General features: G+C 40.8%; 2 protein-coding genes across 4 annotated transcripts in view; both read right to left on the bottom strand.

Annotated features, from left to right (window-relative positions):
* Positions 1-903: 903 nt before the first annotated feature.
* mreg (melanoregulin) lies at positions 904-10,624 on the bottom strand. 2 transcript variants are annotated; one of them, XM_072561164.1, is made up of 6 exons: positions 10,312-10,624; positions 7,184-7,315; positions 4,787-4,946; positions 2,992-3,082; positions 2,510-2,670; positions 904-1,703 (listed from the first exon to the last, which is right to left on the bottom strand). In XM_072561164.1, exons 2-6 carry the CDS (start codon positions 7,264-7,266, stop codon positions 1,494-1,496), a joined length of 705 nt encoding a protein of 234 aa, XP_072417265.1. In that variant the 5' UTR covers positions 7,267-7,315; positions 10,312-10,624; the 3' UTR covers positions 904-1,493. The 2 variants fall into 2 exon arrangements, with proteins under 2 accessions (XP_072417265.1, XP_072417266.1); XM_072561165.1 differs by having other exon boundaries at positions 1,515-1,698; positions 7,184-10,624.
* A 1,994-nt stretch (positions 10,625-12,618) lies between these two features.
* stard3 (StAR related lipid transfer domain containing 3) overlaps positions 12,619-21,834 on the bottom strand; it is a 40,259-nt gene continuing 31,043 nt past the window's right edge. For both annotated transcript variants that reach the window (XM_072561161.1, XM_072561162.1), the window contains exons 11-15: positions 19,914-20,009; positions 18,606-18,685; positions 17,507-17,611; positions 15,362-15,455; positions 12,619-14,142 (exon numbers count right to left, since the gene is read on the bottom strand). In XM_072561161.1, coding sequence (XP_072417262.1) covers positions 14,032-14,142; positions 15,362-15,455; positions 17,507-17,611; positions 18,606-18,685; positions 19,914-20,009 — 486 coding nt within the window. In that variant the 3' untranslated portion in view covers positions 12,619-14,031. The remainder of the gene's footprint in view (positions 14,143-15,361; positions 15,456-17,506; positions 17,612-18,605; positions 18,686-19,913; positions 20,010-21,834) is intronic.

Here is a 21,834-nt window from a genome sequence, read left to right as displayed (position 1 = left end):
GCAGGGTGGATGTAATTGAGTGTATGTTACCTCTTCTGGGAGAATCTAGAACTAGGGGTCACTTTTTAAACATAATGCATCACCCATTTAAAACAGAGGTAATTTTTTTTTCTCAGCAGTCTTTGGAATTCTCTTCCTGAAAAGGAAAATTAGTCTTTGAGCAGTTTTAAGGTGAAAGTGAATAGATTCTGAGCAAGCAAGGGTTGAAATATTATCAGAGTTAAGTGGGAATGTAGATTTGAGGTTAGAATCAGATCAGCAATGGTCTTATTGAATGGTAGATAGGCTTGAGGGGCTGAATGGCCTACTCCTGCTCCAAGTTTGTATTTATCTTAGAAAACATGCAAATTAGTAACACAGAAAGAGGCCATTTGAACCATCATGCCCACATGAGTTGACTGTGACCCAGCCCAATCCCATTTTACAGATTTTGGCCTATACTCTTGTAGGTTTCAGTGTTTCAAGTTCATATTGAGTTCAAGTTCACTTTCTGGGTGGAAAAACTTCCCTCCTTTTTTTCGAAACATCCTTCATCTTCCCTATAATCCAAATTGTCCTGGTAAGTACAAGACAAAAAGCTTCAACAAAAATACATTTCCCTCTTGCTCTATACTCCTCCGTCAGTTCGAATCTGATAACACACGGTGCTTTCACTGAGATCTGAAACTTGCTTGTTCTAACCTAGCAACTTCCAAACTGTGTCCCATATAGACTGAGAAAGAATCAAAGTCGTCATTAATCATGCAGGAATTTCTCACCTCACGGAACACCAAATACTAGGGGAATGATTCTCTCTTCTCACTCTCACAAATATGAAACCCCTCCATCTCCCAGTGACACACAAGATTCACAGCATTGTTTTCCTTGTTGGTTCCACTCATGTTAAAGACAAAAGAGACGAGGTTTACATTTTTTAATGTATTTTATTTACAGCCAGGGGTCAATGGCTTCGAAAAAAAGCAAACAGGACATGATATAAAACCAATCCTGTGAAACTCTCACTTTCTCTCTTTCTCATTCTCCCTCGTTCTCTCATACACAGTACCTCACCCAACTCAGCAACCTGCATTTAAAGAGCATCTTGAACTCTTATTTTACTCTACCAGATCTGTTGTCATTATTGCGGAGTTCAGTTGACCCTCCCACTTTTCTTCTGGGGTCAGGGCAAAGATCCAATTACATTATTTGGAAACAGAGCAGAAAGAGTTCTTCCAGAACCCTGCTTAAATTTTATCCCCAATTAACATTTAAAATAGATTATCTCATTACTGTTTGTGGGATCTTGTTACATGTAAACTGGCTGCTGTGTTTCTTACACTACACTTTAAAACGTCCTTCACTGGTTGTAAAAGCACTTTGGAATATACTGAGGTTAAGAAAGAAATGAAATTTCTTTCCATCTTTACCTTACATAAATACCAACAGGGCAGATGAAGAATTATTGCTGCAATCTTTGGAAAACATGAATCAGAAATTCTGAGGTACACTTATGATCACAATTCCAATGATCTTGAGAGTAGGGCATCTTCATCGACTTCTTCCAGTTCCTCATCGGTTACCAAGTTGATTTCATTTGATTTTTTAATTAGAACAGCAGCTGAATCCTGCCCCTCAGTCTCCAGCTCAGGGCTCTGATCTCGAGGATAATAAGTTTTGGCCTTTGACAGAAAGTCTTCTGCAGCATCCAGTGTAATCAGTCTGTCCTGTGTACACACAAATCATCTCTCACTTTTTAACAATGTCCTCTAGTTCAGATACTCTTAACTCCATACTCACACTGGCTACAGTTTGACCCACTACCTGAAGGAGCTTTCTCTTCACCTGCCCTTGTTGATCTGATCCCAGCTCTGTCTGAATATCCACAGTCACAGGAGTCATAGAGACATGTAGCACAGAAACAGACCCTTCGGTCCAACCAGTCCACACTGACCATAATCCCAAACTAATCTAGTCCCATATGCCTGCTTTTGGCCTATATCCCTGCAAACCTTTCCTATTCAGGAACAAATCCAAATGTCTTTTAAATTTTTTAACTGTACTTGCATCCACCACTTTTCTCTGGCAGTTCATTCCACAGCTGAACCACTCTCTGTGTAAAAAGGTTGCCTCATGTTATTTTTAGATCTTTCGCCTCTCCAAATCATCACCAACTCACTGTCTGACCAGTTACTGCATATAAGGGAGATTCTCTGCTACTGAACACAGGATCCTGGCACTGTTGTCATTTAAAAGGGGCAGAATGAACTGATTTGAACATGTCTGAGGAATGAGCCAGCGAACCCAATGTGCTGAATGTCCTCCAAGTCATAAAAATTAATGTTTTTAAGTTTGGAATGTTCCAAAAAAACTTGACTTGATCTGGTTTGAATTTCACAATGTCACCTCCAAAACTGAATCTATTGGTTGCTCTCTGCCTCCTCTACCCTCCCCCCATCTCCCATGCCCTCCACTCACTACCATCCCTCACCCACCCATTCCCATCACCCACATTTCCCTCACCTTCACCTACCAGAACAAAGATGTACCTTTCCGCTGGAATTTTGTTTTCAAATATTGAGGTTTGTTGAGCCAAGTCATCCAGCAGTTTTTTCGCCTGAGGTGCGTTTCGCATGCTGCTGTACAAGGTTGCAGATGTCACATTCAAAAGCATGTCAGACTCTGCATGAAAACCTGAAGAGAAAACATTCACCAAGATTGGGATTGTAACAGTATTGCAGCATGTAACCCATTTTGACTGGACGGATAGGAATCTAGACCAGAATCAGAGTCTGAGGGAGTACAGGAAACAAAGAAATGTGAGATTAAAGAGAGAGCAGGAAAGGACAATGACAGAGAAAGAGAGAGGTTGGAGGAGAACGGTTTGGAGGAAGGGGAGAGAGCGGCTGGAAGAAGGGAGGGAGAGAGCAGGCAGGAGAGTGATGGAAGGAGCTGCAGAGGATTTATGGGAAAGGTAGAGGAATTCTCTCTTCAGGTAAGTGCTCTTTTATTTACCGAGGTTTTCTAAAAGCATTTTCCATTTCCCCAGAACATCTCTGCGTTCCTGGCGGACTGCGTGAATGTCAAAACTGAGGCGACGGTAACCCTAGGAGAGAGGAGTCAGGGTTTTAACTGCATTCTGCTCTGCGGTTATTTACCATGGTTAGATCATTCTGCTGACACTCTCTGTTTTACTATATCAAAAGAAATAAACAAAATGTCCTCAAGACCTTGCGGGAAAAGGAGACAGTGGATCCAATCAAGTTGTTCCCTGAGCAGACTGTCAAAGTCATCTGGCAGAACGCCTCATTGCCAGAACTTTCCAGCAAGCACCAAGACATTACAGAGGAACTTCGATTATCCGGCATTTGAGTAACTGAATGAAATACTCCCCGCCTGTGTCTTCGGATAATCCAGGTTCCTCTGTACTTGGCTGTTGGTGAGAACGGCATTGCCCATCAGCTCCTTCATGTAAGCCCAGACTCTCTGCGCCACTGCACACTGCCTTCAAAGTGGCTGCGCTGAGGAAGAGACAGTCGCTCATCTCCTTCTGGAATGTGTCTTTGCTAAGAAGGTCTGGAGAGAGATGGAATGATTTTTGTTGAAGTTTGTCCTGAGCAGCTCCATGACACAGGACTCCGGCCTTTGGTCTGTTCCCCAGGACTCACACTGAGACAAACATCAACTATGCCTGGAGGACCATCAATTCAGTCAAAGATGCTCTCTGGTCTTCCAGAGCAAGGAGTTGACCTCATCTGAGTTGCAGACTGTCATATTCCAAGGTCCAGGACTATGTGCTGAGGGACACACTAAAGCTCGGGCCAGCTTCTGCCATGGCACAGTGAGGAAAGACCACCATCTGAGTTCTTTCTGCCAAAGTATAATGGGGGTCTGTTCATTGCTTTTGGTGCCTCAAAATGACTATTAATAGTTTCCCGCCTAAGTCGCAACACAGACAAACAGGAGGCTGGAAAAATACAGCAAGCTAGGCACCTTCAGGAGGTGGAGAAGCAAACATTTCGGGTACACCTCTTCTTCAGAAAAAAAAACTCAGTAAGTCACAATACTCTTGCTGGGTTAAAATCCTGGAATTCCTTGTCTAAGGTCTTTGTGGGTCAACTTACTGCTGGTGGACTGCAGCAGTTCACAAAGTCAGTTCACTCCCACCTTCTCAAGCGCAATTAGGGATGGGCAATAAATGCTGGTCCAATCAGTAATGCCCATGTCTCACGAGTGAATAAAATAAAGTAGATAATGCCTTTGCAACTGCAGAGAAGCTCTGAGAAATGTCAACATTTCAATTTTTGTTTGGGCTTTTCTCTCCAAAGACTGCACAGAACTGATTTGGAACCTTTGTATATACTTTTTTTAAATGAATAAAGTATATTTTTGAAATTACAAAATGAAAGAAAATGAAGTAAAATACAGCGTGGACATATACAGATAAAGGGCAATCCATCACTTCCATCTTTGCAGATCGATCCTAGTTCTATTGAACATGTATTAAAAATTCTCATTTCAATTTTTAAATTCCTCCATGGCCTCACCCTAGCTTCACCAACCCAACAAACCCAAGCTCTCAACTCTCTGCTCTCCCACCTTTGACCTTTTGTATGGACAGCTTCCCTTTAACTCACCTTGTAGGATTGCACTTTGACCTACCTAAATCTTCTGAACTATTTACCTCCCTCCCCAACCCTTCCTCATGCCCTATTTGTGAAATGTCTTGGGACATTTGTGTTAAAATCATCCAATGAATGTATATCGGTGTCAGATGTAAAGGTGAAGTTAACTGAAACTCACAGCTCACCTGAGACCCCCTCCGTGTCTTGGCTCTTTTCTGCAGCAAGTTATAAAGTTCCCGGTCATCGTCTCTCTCCATGTGGGATGTATCATGGGGTTCACTCCACAAGTTTGCTTGTTCTGACCTCCTGCGCTGAGCCTCCTGGGCAAAGTAGAGCAACGTGTCGCTGTTCATACAAGAGACAAACCAGTTGGTCACTCTGTTTACTTTTCAGAGGAACTACTGTATAAAACCACCATACATCATTTACAAAAGAACATTAGGACAAAAGGCATAGTGTAGAAAAGCAAGGGAGCTTAGAGAATCTTTCTATAACACTATAGATGGTTGGTCTATGATAATTAACTTTGAGCATCATACTTTTAAGTATGTGAATGGATTAGTCAGAACAGAAAAGAATTGTGAAAATAGTTCCAAGGATGAGAGGTTTTAGTTACAAAGACACTCTGAAGAAGCTGGAGTTGCTTTCCTTAGGGAAGAAGGTTATAATTATCTGAAAAGTTTTGCAGAGTAAAAGAAAAAGGCAATAGGGAGGCATCACTGATATGCAGCATAGACTCGAAACGAGAAAATGCTGGAAAATCTCAGCAGGTCTGGCAGCATCTGTAAGGAGAGAAAAGAGCTGGCTTTGACAAAGGGTCAGTTAGACTCGAACAGTCAGCCCTTTTCTCTCCTTACAGATGCTGCCAGATCTGCTGAGATTTTCCAGCATTTTCTCTTTTGGTTTCAGATTCCAGCATCCGCAGTAATTTGCTTTTATACTGTATAGACTCAGTGGACTGAATGGTTTCTGCCTGTACCGTAAGCATTCTGTGACTGAGAGCTCCCTATAACCTAGTCTCACTGTTTAGCAAAGACAGTTGCTGTAAAGAATCACTGTCAATCACAATTTACAAAGAAGATTGGGATGTGAAGGTACATGTCAAAACTGTGGATGCCACAAATGAGGATGGGGGTTTGAAATGATCACAGAAGAGGACTATGATAAAATTCAGGAAAACATGAATTAGCTTGTAGAATGCACAATTGTGTCAATGACAAATGAAATTCATAAACTTAAATGTCTGGTAGTATATTTTGATAGAAAGATTAAGGAGACTGTGTAATTTTTGGAAAATAAGTATCTGTGGAGTAGAGAACCCATTAGTGACAGATTAATAAACAAAAAGCTGAGAGTGATTTCAATAAAGAAATTGAATTGACAAACAAAGAAGGCCCATTAAACTTGTACAGAACCTTAGTTTGATCTGAAGCACTGCAAACAGTCTGGTCTCCATATTATGAGAAAGGATATTAACATACAGGAAAAGTTACAAACAGTAACTGACTGGAATTACACCAGGTTATAAGTACAGGGAGGATTGAATAGGTTGGGACTCTTCTCTCGAAAAGAGATGGCTAAATGATGACCTGATTGCATTTCTGATGGAAGACTTTTGCTTGGAGTAAATCTTTTTAAAATTGCCACTTTCATACAAATCTAGGACCAGGGCCATAAAAATAAGTCATTCACTAATAAATCCAAATAGGAGTTCAGGTGAAACTTCTTTAAAAAGCAAGTGGTTGAGAATATGGAGCTCATCCTCACAGCAAATAGCGAGGATGAATAATATAAATGCATTTTACAGGGAAGCTGCATAAATAACTGAGGGAGAGAAGAATACTTAGAATAGAATTGAATAGAATATCCTTTATTATCATGGGTATTTCAATGGGGTGAGAGGTGATAGGAGGTTCATGTTGAGTGCTGCTCCTTCAACAATCACCTGATGAAGGAGCAGCGCTCGGAAAGCTAGTGCTTCCAATTAAACCTGGTGTTATGTGATTTTTAACTTTGTACACCCCAGTCCAACACCGGCATCTCCAAATCATGTTGAGTATATTCACCAGTACAGACCTGCTGGGTCAATTGGTCTGCTTCTATGCAGTAAATAACTTGCAAGGCTTAATACTAAATTGCTGAACTTAACTGGAGCAGAAAAAGGAGCTCCGATTGATCTCATCATCTTGGACTGGGAGATGAAATCAAATAGCATTCCTTTTACTAAACACAATCTGACTTTACCCAGTCTGATCTCACTTCAACCAAGCCAGTACAATCTATGCTACTCCGACCAATAAAACACAATGCAACCTCACCATGAAATTAATCTAATCTAATTTACACCAAGTAATTCAAAATAAACCTGGATAACTCCTGCCTCTCACTTGAGAGTGCATCTATCTCCTCCATAAGAAACCTTAAGAACCCATTTGCGTATCTGCTTTGTAATGAAACAATGGCTAGGTACAAGCCACCAATTATTAGGTACAGTTCTTTGTTGATTATTTATTTCACTTCAGCTTCCTTACCGCAGCAAAGTTGTAGCTGGAAGTAAATTAGAATTTCTTTGTAGTGTTTACCTGATGATTGGAGTCTTTTCTTCTGGTTCATCTCCTCCGCAGCATGAACAGCATACGCGATAAAATATATTCCTATCCCCCATTTCAGAGTGTTAAATCTTAGCTGGACCACACAAGCATAGAGATGCAGCCCTAGAAAACATACAGCAATTGGAGGCAAATATACCACAAATGGGAATTCAACTAATTCATAAATTATCCTGAGATTGAGGCATTTGTCACTAGTGACCCTCCTTACTGTCTAAGAGGGTTTGTATATTAAACAGATGGATTATACAATTATTTTCTGTTCAGAAAATCAAGTCATGGGTGGTCATGTGAAGGTTGTGATGATTAACTCTCCCCTCCAGCCAAACAAAGAAACACAAAGCACATTGAGAGATTCAATAAAAACAAGCCCAATGTATGGCTCACCAACTTCAAAATTGCAGTGAGTAACTTTTGAATATTAGAAAAACATTACTTGATAAAAATTTTTAAAAATTAATCAGAAACAAACTATTTATATTTGAGATTGGCCGTCGATATACTTGTGATACTAGAAAGCTGGACACTGCTTCTGAGTACTGGCTCAATATTTGCCTCTTAGACCTTGGATGCGGATAATGCTTTCAGTTTATTTCTCTTGTCTTGGATTACTGAACAATTCAATACAATTGCTAGCCCACCATACAGGACAACCCATGTTGGTGCAGTTTTGAAAAGACCTGCTGGGTCAATTGTTCTGCTTCTATGCAGTAAATAACTTGCAATGCTTAATACTAAATTGTGAAATTATTTGCTGAAAAAGGAGCACCAATTGATCTCATCATCTTGGACTGGGAGATTAAATCAAATAACATTCCTTTTGCTAAATATAATCTGATTTTACCCAATCTGATCTCACCTCAATGAAGTCAGTACAATCTATCCTACTCTGACTAATGAAACACAATGGAATCTCACCATGAAATTAATCTAATCCAATTTACATCAAGTAATTCAAAATAGCTATGTCTGAATAATACTTGAACTGCAAGTATTGCATTTTGGAGTATGGATTACACAAATTTGCCTTGTGTTCTTGGAATGTAAAAGGGGTGATGTAATCAAATTTTACAAAATAGTAAGGGAAAAGATAGTGTTGATAAAAAATATTTAAACTGGTTGGGAATCTGTGATGCAAAACACATTCACAAGGAGTGGTAGAAATTTGGAACTATGTTCTGCAGAGTGCAATTAAAAATTGAAGTTATGTTAATTTTAAAAGTTAAATTGGTAGATTTTGTTAACTGATTAAGCAATATTGAATATCACAGCATTCTGGTGTTACTATTGACCAGAAATTGAACTGCAACAGCCATTTAACCAAGTAGCTACAACATCAGGTCACATGTTAGGAAGTCTGCAGCAAGTGACTTACTTTCTGTCTCCCCAACGCCTGTCCGCCATCTACAAGGCACAATTCAGGATTGTGATGGAACACTCCCCACTTGCCTGGATGCACCCAGTGTCAGCAACATTCAAGAAGCCCAAACCCATCAAGGACAAAGCAGTCCACTGCACTAGTAACATTCACTCACTTCACCACCAATTCACAGTGGCAGCAGTGCATACTATGTGCAAGACGCATTGCAGTAACTCACCAAGGCTCCTCAATCTGCATCTTCCAAAACCCCTCATCTCTACCACTTGAAAGGACAGGAGCAGCAGATAATATATATGGGAACATCACGATCCACAAGTTCTCCTCCAAGTCACTCACCATTCTGACTTGGGGTCAAATTGCTGTTCCTTCAGTGTCACTGGGTCAAAATCCTGGATCTCCCTTCCTAATATCATTAAAGGTGCTCTTACACCCAACAATTGCAGTGATTCAAGAAAGCAGCTCACCACCATCTTCTTTAGGGCAACTAGGGATTGACAGAAAATGTTGGACTGGCCAGCAATGCCACATTCCCTTTAACGAACAATAAGAACAAAGTGGGTAAAGGTAGGTATATGGAGTCAGGTTACAGATCAGCCATGATCTGATTGAATGGCAGAATAAGTTCGAGGGGCTGAATCACTTCCCCCTTGTGGATCTGAATAATTAGCTATGGTTTCAGCTATGCGCAACCCATTCCAAACATCCTTCTCTTTTAGTCTTGCTCCAGAATGGAGAAACCTGTGGACCAATAATCTAACTTTTTCACTATCTTTAGCTAGCACTTCCATATATAAATAATTCTATTATATCCTTTACCAGATTCTTGTATCTACAAATAATGTCCGGTTGTGACTCACTCATTTATTTGCCAATAACTTTGTCAGTTTCAATTCTCCCTTTCTTTCTTCGCAATGATGAATCTTGACAGTGTTCTCCTGTTTCATAAGCACTTTACCGTAAGTAAATCCTTAAATATTTTGTGTGTCAGGTATCAGTGGAACATTAACTAAGAGGGTAATGACATTCAGCTGTCTCCCAGGTGATCAGAACACAGATCAGTGCCTACTATGGACTACTTTGAGAGCACTGCTGCCAAGAAAACAATTGTTTTTTTTAAATTCAGGACAACTGCACCCTAGTCCCAACAATGTGGACTCTGTTCTGTCTGTTGTTGGAATGTTATTTAAAGGTCAGGTGGTTTGAAATGGAAGTATTTTAAGAGAATCGCCTGACTGTAACCACAATTTGTTGTGATTCTTAAATGACTTGCCTTTTGATCACAGTATTAAGTGCATGTTAGTGCTTCAATTTGCTTTGCCAAGTCTTGGTTTAAAAGCTCACGGTTATTGTGTGTAAGGATCCCCATCTCCAGGAAAAAGACCAGTCTGTTGTTTTAAATATGAAGTTTTAACACATAGGTTTAAACAACAAATGACAGGAACTGGGAGGTTAAAAAGAGGAAGACAGGCCTAGATAGCAAGTCACCCAGCAGTAAATGGCAAATAGAGGGATGAGTGAACAATGGGCTCAGTGCTGCTACACTCAGATTAACAAAATATTCAATTATCTGGGTAATGTGTGGGGTTAGTGGGTGCAATTCCTGTTTCCAATTATTTATCCAAGTGAACTGAGTCACCCTGCAAGTCACTGTTTGAATCAGAGCAGGAGACGACAGCACTAGAGACTGACATAATGTTTCTGTTATACAATCTACACTCACCTAGTTGTTTTTAAATCTTCTCTTCCATTTAGCACGACTAAACAGGGAGTTGATGTCATAGTGGTAATGTCATTGGATTGGTAATGCAGAAACCCAGACTAATGTTCCAGTAACATGGCTTCAAATCCCATCATAGTGAAATTTGAATTCATTAAATTTCTGGAATCAAGCACTAGTCTAATTACAACAATCACTAATTGCAGCAAAACTCATTTGGTTTATTAATGTCCCTTTGGGAAGGAAATCTGCCCTCCTTACTTTACTCAGAAATAAATCTATAGAAACTATAGCTAGAACCTGATCCTCTGGCATTTATCCGTCACATGGGAAGCATCCTCCTCACATGGCCCTCCCCTTTACCCCCACCCATGCTCCTAAAGGTCTGAAACACCAACTCTGTTTCTCTCTTCAAAGATGCTGCTTGACCTGCTGAATATTTACAACAGCATGCAGGTTTATTTCCTGGCCAACATGAGACTCCAGGCCCATCGCAATGTGGCTTTCTCAGAACTGTTCTCTGGGCAATGAATGCTGGACTAGCCAGCAATGTCAACACCCAAAGAACTCAATACTGTTTTAAAAGTTAGCTGGCTGCATGTACTCTATATTTCAAGGTTACTCATTTCAACCTTGGATTCTGAGCACTCAATGTCAGCCAAGAATTTCTCAAAGGGGGATCTGATCAAATTATCTGCAACCCTCCACGTAATTATTTCCTGGCAGCAAAAAATGCTGAACAGAAGTGGCTGGATCAGAAGAATGGTTAGGTTTGCTCTTTATCCTGTGCTCATTATGACATTTATTCTTCCATAGAGTAATAATAACTGTGTAGCACAGTACATTTGCTCAGTGACTCTGGTGGTTCAAAATCACATGGAAACAAATGACCGTGTTCATCAAATGGCTATTACTTTACTCAGAAACATCTATCAGAGTAAAGCTAGGATCTGATTATGTGGGCGTATCAATCACACGAGAAGCATTTTCTTCCCACATTCCCACCCACCTTTATTCTTTAGTCCTGATTAAAGATCTGAAACATTAATTCTGTTTCACTCTTCAAAAATGCTGACTAATCTGCTGAATATCTTTTATTTCTATTTCAGATTTCTCACATTTGCAAACATCTGGTTTTATTTCCTTTGTTTCAGCTACTTGTTGCACTGTTCTTCAGTATTGAGCAAGACTCTGGTCATGCATTCGGCAATTTCTACAGAGTTGAGCAAAACCACTTTTTCCAATTCTCTTCCCTAAATTTTAATTCAGAAGTGACGTGGAGACAAATTAAGTTCCTGTACTTAGTGAAATTCACTGTTTGGTGCTTCTGGAATTTTTACTCTATAAATTATGGTAGAACAGGGTGAAGAAACATTGGTGGGAGAAAATTGAACTAAATTTAAAGCTTGCAGATGACACATATCTGAAATTGCAGTGAAAATAGTAACAAACTTCAGAAGGATCAGCTGGGCTGAAGGAATGGGCAAATAGGTGGAAATGTCATGCAAAGAATTAGAATGCATGCATTTTGATGGAAGATATCAATATAAACTAAATGCAACAATTTTAAAGGTGATGCAGAATAAGACAGACCTGGGGGTGTAAGTACAGACTTATTCATAAGGTGCTATGATCAATTGAAAAGCGTATTCAAAAGGCTCATAGGATTCTTAGCTTTTCAAAAGAGAGGCATGGAGTATGAAAGCATAGAAGTTACACTAAGTCACAATGAAACAATCAATGTCCAATTCTGGATGCTGTATGTTAAAAAAGATGTCAAGATCATAAAGATTAACTGAAAGGTACTGGAAACGACAGACTTCAGTTACCTGGAAGCTTTCTAAAGGAGATTAAGGGACAATTTTATAGAGGTGTTCAAAATCACATTGTAAAGAAATCAGTAACGGAGAGTGAGATTTAAGATATTTAGCAAAAATGACAGGTGAGATAATAAGAACAACAAGGATTGTTGAGATCTTAAATCCACTTCCTGAAAAGGGCAGTGGAAGCAGATTCAGTAATAACATTCACAAAGGAGCTGGATAAATACTTGAAGGGAAAGTATTTGCAGGGTTATTGGCTATGTGTGGAGACTAATTTGGTAACTTCTTTAAAGTGCTATTATCGGCACAATGGACAGAATGGCCTCCTTTTGTGCTGTAGTATTCTTTGACTTTGTGATGGAGTTGAGACAGTTTAGTTTACAGCTCTGTTAAGATGACTTTGAACAACCGAAAAGCATTTGTTTTCCTCTATCAGACTTTTCACACAGTTTTCAGGCAGAAAGAAACACGCCATTTAACTATAACATTTTCTTAAAAATCAATTTTATGGTTTTATTCTGATTTAATACTTCTTTTTTGCCTTTTAGAATACAGTCCAGTCCTAGGACAGGATGTTTTACCTTCATCAGATCTGTGCAGGAAATGTGAAATAAAACTAGTATGTCGTGATTCAGTGGTTGGCACTGCTGCCTCACAGTGCCAGGGACCCGGGTTCGATTCCTGCCTCGGGCACTGTCTGTGTGGAGTTTGTACATTCTCCCTGTGTCTGCATGGGTTTCCCCTGAGTGTTCCGGTTTCCTCCCAGAATCCAAAGATGTGTAGGTTAGGTGTATTGGCCATACCAAATTGCCAAGTCAGGGATAAATATAGGGTAGAGGTATGGGTCTGGGTGGGTTACTCTGCAGAGGGTGGATGTGTACTTGGTGGACCAAAGGGCCTGCTTCCATACTGTAGGGAATCTAATCTAACCTAATATATGTCAAGAATATGGGAGATGGGAATCAAGAAGAAGCTGAATGAGGAATTAACATGGTTAATCACGAGAAAACAATCACACATCTACTAAACAGTCCCTCATCTGCTCAATGCAACAGTTACATTTGTACATCCAGCTACGACTGCTAACAATGCTTTCCCAGCTAAACTAGAGTAATAGTTGATCATATGATGTCTCACCTTTCCTGAAGACAGAGACAATTGTCACATACAGACTTGATTCACAATAACCTTCCTCTAGTCCCTCATTCCAGTGAATGGCAGGAAGATATTCCACCCTGAGGGACCTCATCGTTGATCCTCCAGCTGTAAACCACTCACTCAATGGACAGTTATCAACAACAGAATTCCAGCTGTTTCTCCAGCTAAGGCCCAGTGTAGAACATGCAATCAGCAGGACGCATGATCCTCCTGCCCCTGGGAGCTCAGATCCAGGCTGGATGGTGAAATAGCCTATTGAGCTAGGAGAGGCTGCTATCCACTATCAAACAAATTTCTTTTATCTAACCCCAAGAAATAGGAATAAACAATCCATCACAAATGAATCTGCCTCTATAGCAGCACCTAGTGGATGCAGCAAATATTTCAGCCTCGCAGCACTCAGTGACCCTTCTGTATCAGAGCTGTTGTCAAACAGCTAATATTTGTTTCTAAGTGTAAAACTCCCGTAGCAGCAGGATTGTACACAGTTAAACAACATAATACAAAAAAATGATATCATATAAAAAATAAAATCGTTCAGTATTATATCTCAATTCCTCTTGGTTCTTCAGGTGAAAGTTCAATCAGCGTAGCCATGTGAAGAATAACTTTAAAACAATCTTTCAGTGATTAGTACAATGATGGGTAGGTGTTAGTCAGTAAAGTTGATCTTGGTTTGTAATTGCTGGCTTGGACACTGTGTTTTCTGCAGATGGAGTTGATATGATGTTTTAGGTTGCAGTCAGTATTGTGATGCTTCCCTTATTTCACTGACTCGCTGCCTCAGGTGTGCAATGAACTCGAACATGGTGGCTGCAAGACTCTGCTGGATCAGGTATCGGGGCAGCCGGCCCTGCTCAAGGAACAGACACAAGGTTACAAGCCAACACTGGGAAGAAATTGAACTGGACTGCACAATCAAAAATCAAACAGGACCTGTTGCATTAAATGCCCAAAAAATGAAACACAATCTCAACATTTCATCTGCTGTGCATGGTCAATGTGTTAGAGAGAAGCCCCTGATTTCTTTTAAAATGGAAAGGTAGCTGTTTGCAATAATATATTAAATGGTAAAGGAATATTGCAGGAAAGAGGGAGCTGCAGGGATGATGTACAGTTTCTAAACAACTGCTGCCCAAGAAAGGCCTGAAACACATGAATTAGTCAGTCTCTAATAACAACCCAGATCGAGAGGGGGATGTGGGATGGCCATCAAAATACATGAAGACAGTAGGTAAACATCCCTTCCCCTCCACACCCTTACAATTCTCAGGAAAATTATGGCAGTGGCATCTGCCAGGGGACTATGAGGATCCAAAGGCTTGGGTGGAAGGAAGCTGCAAGATGGGGTGTAGAAAGGGACACTGCAAATGACAGAACATTTTAAAATCTGTCATCAAAGGATTACTCAACTAGCTGTGAGCCAGGAAATCTTGAAATCATTAAGGTAAGGAATCCTTTGAAAATTAACAAAGAATTTCTAGATTATGGTCCCTGATGGGAGGTAATGAAGCAGGGAGAGGAGCAGGGAATGGGAGCAGCAAGGAGTGAAAGGGGCAGGAAAGAAAGGGAAGGGACAAGGGGAGATGAAAGAAGGAGATCTCTCTCTCTCTTTATTAGGAATCACAGAGTGCGAGAACAGTGGCTACTTTGTGAACAATCATTGTTGTAACACATTTCCCTCTCAAGTTGCTACTTTCTGATATCACTCTGTCAGTACTCATGTTCCAAGTAGGAAAATAACCCAAAAGCCAGCCTTCATGTTGGACCCTGAGCAGGTAGACAGACATTAACATTCCCATAAGTGCATCCCCTATGTCCCCTCATTCGTGTGCAATACACACTGTATTAGAAACCACAAGTCTGAAGAAAGTGATCTGGAAGTACACCTTACTGTTCAGGTTAGATTTTTAGTAAACTAGGGAAGACATCTAGAGTTTCCAAATAGTTGAAAACCTTATCTAGCCTTTAGACAAATCCATGCAATTTGCCCTTTACTGTAAAAATGGAAACCTTCACTGTCCCCAGCAGCCTCAATCAAGTAAACCCCTTGGTACAATTTTAATACTTGCCTTAAGATCTGTATTCAGTATCCAAAGAAAGGTGCAGACTCTGGGATTCTGAGGAGACTTCAGCACCACAAACCCTCCAGGCCCATTCTCCCCTCTGTTAGAGATTTAAAGGGATCAGTGAAGACTTTTGATTACTGACAGAACAATACATGGAACACAATGCTGCCACCTGCTGTACAGTAATGAGATATCAGGATAAAACTTTCTCCTAATTTCTGCTCTAGACTAAGTCAGAAGTCACACACCAGGTTATAGTCCAAAAGGTTTATTCGAAATCACAAGCTTTCGGAATGCTGCCCCTTCATCAGGTGAAATGAGAGAGAAGAACACACAAACACTGAATTTATAAGAGGAAACATCAAGGGGAGAGAGATTTAAAGATCATACAATTCATGTGAGTGGAGTGTTGAATAATCGGTCTCAACAGGTGACCAAGAGTGTTAGACAGCCTGATTTAAGTGTCAATAGCTGAATAACAAGTGAAAGAATGACCTATAATCTGATTAAATGAGGCAGAGAGGTAACTACAAAAAAGTTAAAAAATAATGTGGTGCTGGAGACAAACTAAATGACTAGAATAACGTTATAAGGATAAGAATTGCATGCCAACGGTCTAACCAAAGTAATAAGTAATCCAAAACTGTACAAACTGAATAAGGTAGAGAGATCATAATTTATCAAGGTGATGGTGTTAAAACAGGACAATAAGGAAGATTTTACAGATATAGAACACTGTGGTGAGGGTTGCATGTAGCACAACGTAAACCCAAGATCATGGTTCAGGCCGTCTTCATGGGTATTGAACTTGGCTGTCAGTTTCTGCTCGGCGATTCTGGGTTATTGTGTATCTCAAAGTCCACCTTAGAAGATGCTTACTCAAAGATTGGAGGCTGAATGTCCTTGACCACTGAAGTATCCAAGATGGACTTCGAGATACACAATAACCCAGAATCGCCGAGCAGAAACTGACAGCCAAGTTCAATACCCATGAAGACGGCCTGAACCATGATCTTGGGTTTATGTTGTGCTACATGTAACCCTCACCACACTGTTCTATAGCTGTAAAATCTTCCTTACTGTCTTGTTTTGACACCATCACCTTGATAAACTGTTACGATCTCTTTACTTTAATTAGTTTGTACAGTTTTGGATTACTTATTACTTTGGTTAGACCGTTGGTATGTAACTCTTATACCTATCCTGTTATTCCAGTCATTTACTTTGTCTCCAGCACCACTTTATTTTTAATTTTTTTGTAGTTACCTCTCTACCTCATTTAATCGGATTATAGCTCATCCTTTCACTTGTTATTCAGCTATTGACACTTTAAATCACGCTGTCTAACACTCTTGGTCACCTTCAGAGATTTATTATTCAATTCTCACACCAGTTGTATGATCTTTTGATCTGCCTATAAATTCTCTTCTCTCACTTCACCTGACCAATGGGCTGTACTCCGAAAGCCTGTGATTTCAAATAAATGTTTGGACTATAACCTGGTGTGTAAAGCTTGACTTTGTTCACTCCAGTCCATCACCATCACCTCCACGTCACCTACTTGACACTGGAATACAATGTAATATACAAAAGTAAAGGCGATTTAAACAGCCATGAAGTTTCACACAGGCTTATTCTCCTTTTGCCAACACTGTACCTTAGAGTTCAGTGTTTCTATTGAGTTTTTATTAGAGAATTAACTTCAACCTGACAATTCAGTTGCAAATGTTTCTTTAAAAACATGTATTTCTTAAAGAGAAAATCACACTGCTGCTCAGGTCACTGATCACTTTGCCCTACGTATCCTTCACTTCACATCCCCAAGTCTATGTCCAGCACTGTTCTGTATACTTCATCCCCTTGGTCTATATACTTTCCCTTGGTCTTGCTGCTTTGGTGCCCACTTGTTCCCAGTCCAGTTCCTCCCAATAGTCACAGGGAGCTCAGGACCTTTCAACATGTTTTGGACAGGTCAGCTTACTGAATACACAGTACAAAGTAACATTGTTCCACATGTCATTTCATCAGTTACTCTTTTTAAATATGTTTAAAGTGTTATCCCCTCTCATCCTGACATAGTATTAATGTTGCTATTCTCTTTCTCTAATGTAACACCTATTGCCTTGGTTTTACTCAGCTGCCTCATACCTGACGTATTTGTTCTGTGGAGGTCTGGAGTTGTGTGTAGTTGACATACCAGAAGAAATATACATCTCTTTCTTCCTCTCAATACGACGCACATTCACAAAGTCCCTGCAAATTGATTGTCACCATTATACATTTGGAATGATCATACCATATATTTTACAGGAAATAAAATGAGAAATAACATGGTCACAACATTCAGAAAAACTTCCAGTGCTGTGGCACTGCAAGGAAGCCTTTATTCAAACTCAGCAGATAGAAAGCAGTTAACACAAGCCAGGAGATGAAACCTGGACACCTGTCCCTTTAAGAGTGGCCTGATCAGCAATCCTGCTGGTTTGCTAGGTAAGTACAGAGTCTGAGCAGCAGACACTATCCCGATCTGCAGGAGATCAGCGCTGCTGGCTAAGACACAAAAATCAGTTGAGGTTTATGCTTTTGACATCCACTCCACTGGCATCTGGTGGAAAGTGTGTGCCCATGCCCATGCTGGGGAAGGGGAAAAGTGGCATTTGCTGCAATACATCTTGCAGTTGAACAGGATTCCAACATGAACTCAAGAAATGAAAACTATCAGTTGAGTTGTAAATACTAAAACTAACTTCAGCAGAAAAGTGAAGTGAAATAAAAAATGTATCTGGGCGAACCACCTTACTCTCCTGCACTAAACTTTGCTTCACTCCTCCAGCCATTCCCTCACACTCCTGACTTATGCCTTGTAGACAGGGCTCAAGTTTTGGGGAGTCATGAGGCAAGTTACTCGCTGTAGGATTCCCGAGCCTCTGGCTTGCTCTTGTAGCTGTATAGTATTTATATAGCTGGTACAGTTCAATTTCTGGTCAATGATAATACCTGGATGTTTTAGTGGGGCTTCAGCAATGGTAATGTCATTGAATGTCAAATTGCAATGGTTACATTGTTTCTTATTGGAGGTAGTCATTAGTTGGCACATTCTGATCAACCCAAATCTGAATGTTGTAAAGGTCTTCCTGTATATGGACTCAAATTATTTTATTATTCAAGAAACGTTAAATAGACTTGACGTTATGTAATCAGCGAATAGCAGGTACAAAACAGACATACGAAGTTCTTCAATCCTGACCTGGGAGAAACAACCCCTCCTGCAGCTCCTGCTGAAACATCATAGGTGATTACAGTGTTATCATCGACCCGCTGGAGAACCTGAAAAACCAGGATCATCAACATCACAGTTACTGCCCTCATTCCCAACAATTCAGGCAATGAAAATGCTGAACGAGAAACATTGTTAAACACAGCATGGGTGGGGGCGGGTGGGGGGGAAGCCGGTGATTCTGATAAACTTCATTTAGACCGAGGCTGAAGTCTAAGTAATGGTTTTCTATTTCAAATTCTTACTCAAAAGACATTTGCACAACAGTGACAGTCAATGTTTGGAACTGATACACCAGTCAGGATTCACGTGGATGGAACTGGCCCAGAGTGGGAAAGAACTGCATCCCCAATAAGAGTCAGTGTATGTACAACCTGTACTCCAGTGAGAGTCATTGTGTGAGAGATTGTATCCCAGGGAGAATCAGGGCATGTGGGACCCATACCCCAGTGAGAGTCAGTGTGTGGGGGGGACTATATCCCAGTGAGATGGTGTATGTCTGTGGGACTGTATCCCAGTGAGACGGTGTATGTGTGTGGAATTATACCCCAGTGAGAGTCAGGTGTGTGGGGGACTGTACCCCAGTGAGATGGTGTATGCGTGTGGAACTGTAACCCAGTGAGAGTCAGTGTGTGGGGGACTGTACCCCAGTGAGAGTCAGTGTGTGGGGGACTGTACCCCAGTGAGAGTCAGTGTGTGGGGGACTGTACCCCAGTGAGAGTCAGTGTGTGGGGGACTGTACCCCAGTGAGAGTCAGTTGTTTTGTGCCCAAACCACAAAGAGGATCAATGCCGATGGGACTGTATAGGAGTGTGAAAGAAAATTAAGTCAAACTACCATTTTAGGTGAAAGAATGAAGGTCTAATGCCTGAAACATTGATTCTCCTGCTCCTCAGATGCTGCCTAACCTGCTGTGCTTTTTCAGCATCGCACTCTCGACTCTGATCTTAACGCAGTCCTCACTTTCTCCTACCATCAGTGTTGAAAGAACGATAATGAATGAAAGGCATGACTGGTCAAGGATTGAAAAAGTTAACACCCTAGATAACAAAATCTGAAACCCAAGACTATCCTAGCCTGATTCTGTAGTCTGCCTGAGTCCAGAACACACTTCATCACAAAAGGCATTGCTCAGTCATTTATAAATTCTTGATGATTAGCACAGGCGCCCTCAATTCCCATTGTTGTGGCAAGTTAGTATGGATTGGATACTCTCAGCTGTATTGCACTGCAATTAAGCATTTCTAAGAGAACAGTATTTTCAGACAACAGCAGTACCTGGCAAACAGTAACTGTTCTGTTCCAAATGACCACCTTCTCAGGTTGAAGAATGACTTCCTGATAAATCAACTCAGCAGGGCATTGCAGGAACGCCTGAAGGAGAAACACATGTTAATACGGACACCACAACTGACTGTGTGGAGTTTGCACGTTCTCCCCCTGTGTGCGTGGGTTTCCTCCAGGTGCTCCGGTTTCCTCCCACAGTCCAAAGATGTGCAGGTCAGGTGAATTGGCCATGCTAAATTGCCCGTAGTGTTAGGTAAGGGGTAGATGTAGGGGTATGGGTGGGTTGCGCTTCGGCGGGGCGGTGTGGACTTGTTGGGCCGAAGGGCCTGTTTCCACACTGTAAGTAATCTAATCTAAAACAACCTCCCAGGTTCAGGTGTGTAGACACAGGGAAGGCTTAATGGAACCTGGATACATCATAAACGTGGTCAAGCAGACCCAACTGTACATGACACTGACCCAGGGACAGCCGTCCTCACTACTGTACTCTGACCAACACTGACTGAAAAAAGGCTAAACCTGGGATTGCTCCACAACCCAGCTCATGCCAAAGTATGGCTCGTTTGGGAACTGTATGGTTTGGTGTGAAATACAGACCCCCATCTGACAGGAATGTTACAAATAACTACATTTGATATGAGTTTCAAATGAGGGAACTGTGGACATCAAACATTCCAAACCAAATGTAAGTTGGGGTTAGATACAGCGTAAACTGCCCTCCACTCTTTTAAATGAAAAGTATAGCTACCTCTACTCTTTTAAGATCATAAGAAATACAAACACGTGCAGGCCATTCAGCCTCTCAAGACTGGTCCATTCAATAGGATCATAGCTAATCCAATACACATCATATCCTGAGTATTCCCTGCAACCCCTGATTCCCCCATTTATCAAGTTTCTATGTATGTCAGCCTTAAATATACACAAGACCTCACAGCTCTCTGTGGCAAAGAGTTGCAAAGACTCTCAATTCTCAGAGAAGAAATTCCTCCTTATCTCAGTATTAAATTGGCACCCCCTTAATTCTGAAACTATGCCCTCTGGTTCTGGACTCTTCCATGAAGGGAAACATCCTCTCAACATTCACCCTGACAAGTCCCTTAAGAATCCTGTATGTTTCAATGAGTTCACCTATCACTCTTCAAATTCCAATCAAGAGTCGTAAATTTAAAGTAAACTGAAAGCAAGTCTTCCTTCACGCTCCCCATCAAACACTCCCAAGATATGGAAAGCATGGGGTTAGATACACAGTAAGGTTCTCTCTACACTGTCCCTATCAAACACTCCCATGACAGGGACAACACATGATTATACAGTAAAGGTCCTTCTAATTTTTTAAACTGAAGGTACAGCTTCCTCGATACTGTCCCCATCAAACATTCCCAGGACAGAGTCGGCACTGAGTTACCTTAAGAGTAAAGTTCCCTTGACTCTTTTGAATTGAAAGTTAAGTTCTATCTATATTTCCCCATCAAACACTCAATGACAGGTACAACATAGGGTTATAAAGGGTACAGTTGCTTTGATTCTTTTAAATTGAAAATAAAACTCTATTAACACTTACCCTATCAAACACTCACCAGGCAGGGACAGTACAGGGTAAAGCTACCTGTAATCTTCGGAACTGAAAGTAAAAAGTTTCTCCTACATTGTCCCCATCAAACACATACAGGACAGGTACAGCATGGAGTATGACTCTCTCTATTCTTTTAAACTTAAAGAGTAAATAAACTTGCCTTTATACTATCGCCAAACATTCCCAGGACAGAGATAACATGGATTGTGAGGCAGTGTTAAGGTCCCCCCACTTTTCCCCCATCAAACACTCTTAAAACATATACAACACAGGGTTATGTACAGAATAAGGCTCCTTCAATTCTTCTAAACTGAAAGTGAAATAGCCTTTCCACTG

Source organism: Chiloscyllium punctatum, chromosome 42 (genome assembly GCF_047496795.1).
Source record: "Chiloscyllium punctatum isolate Juve2018m chromosome 42, sChiPun1.3, whole genome shotgun sequence".
In the NCBI taxonomy this organism is placed as follows: Eukaryota; Metazoa; Chordata; class Chondrichthyes; order Orectolobiformes; family Hemiscylliidae; genus Chiloscyllium; species Chiloscyllium punctatum.
This window is presented reverse-complemented; position numbering and strand designations above follow the sequence as displayed.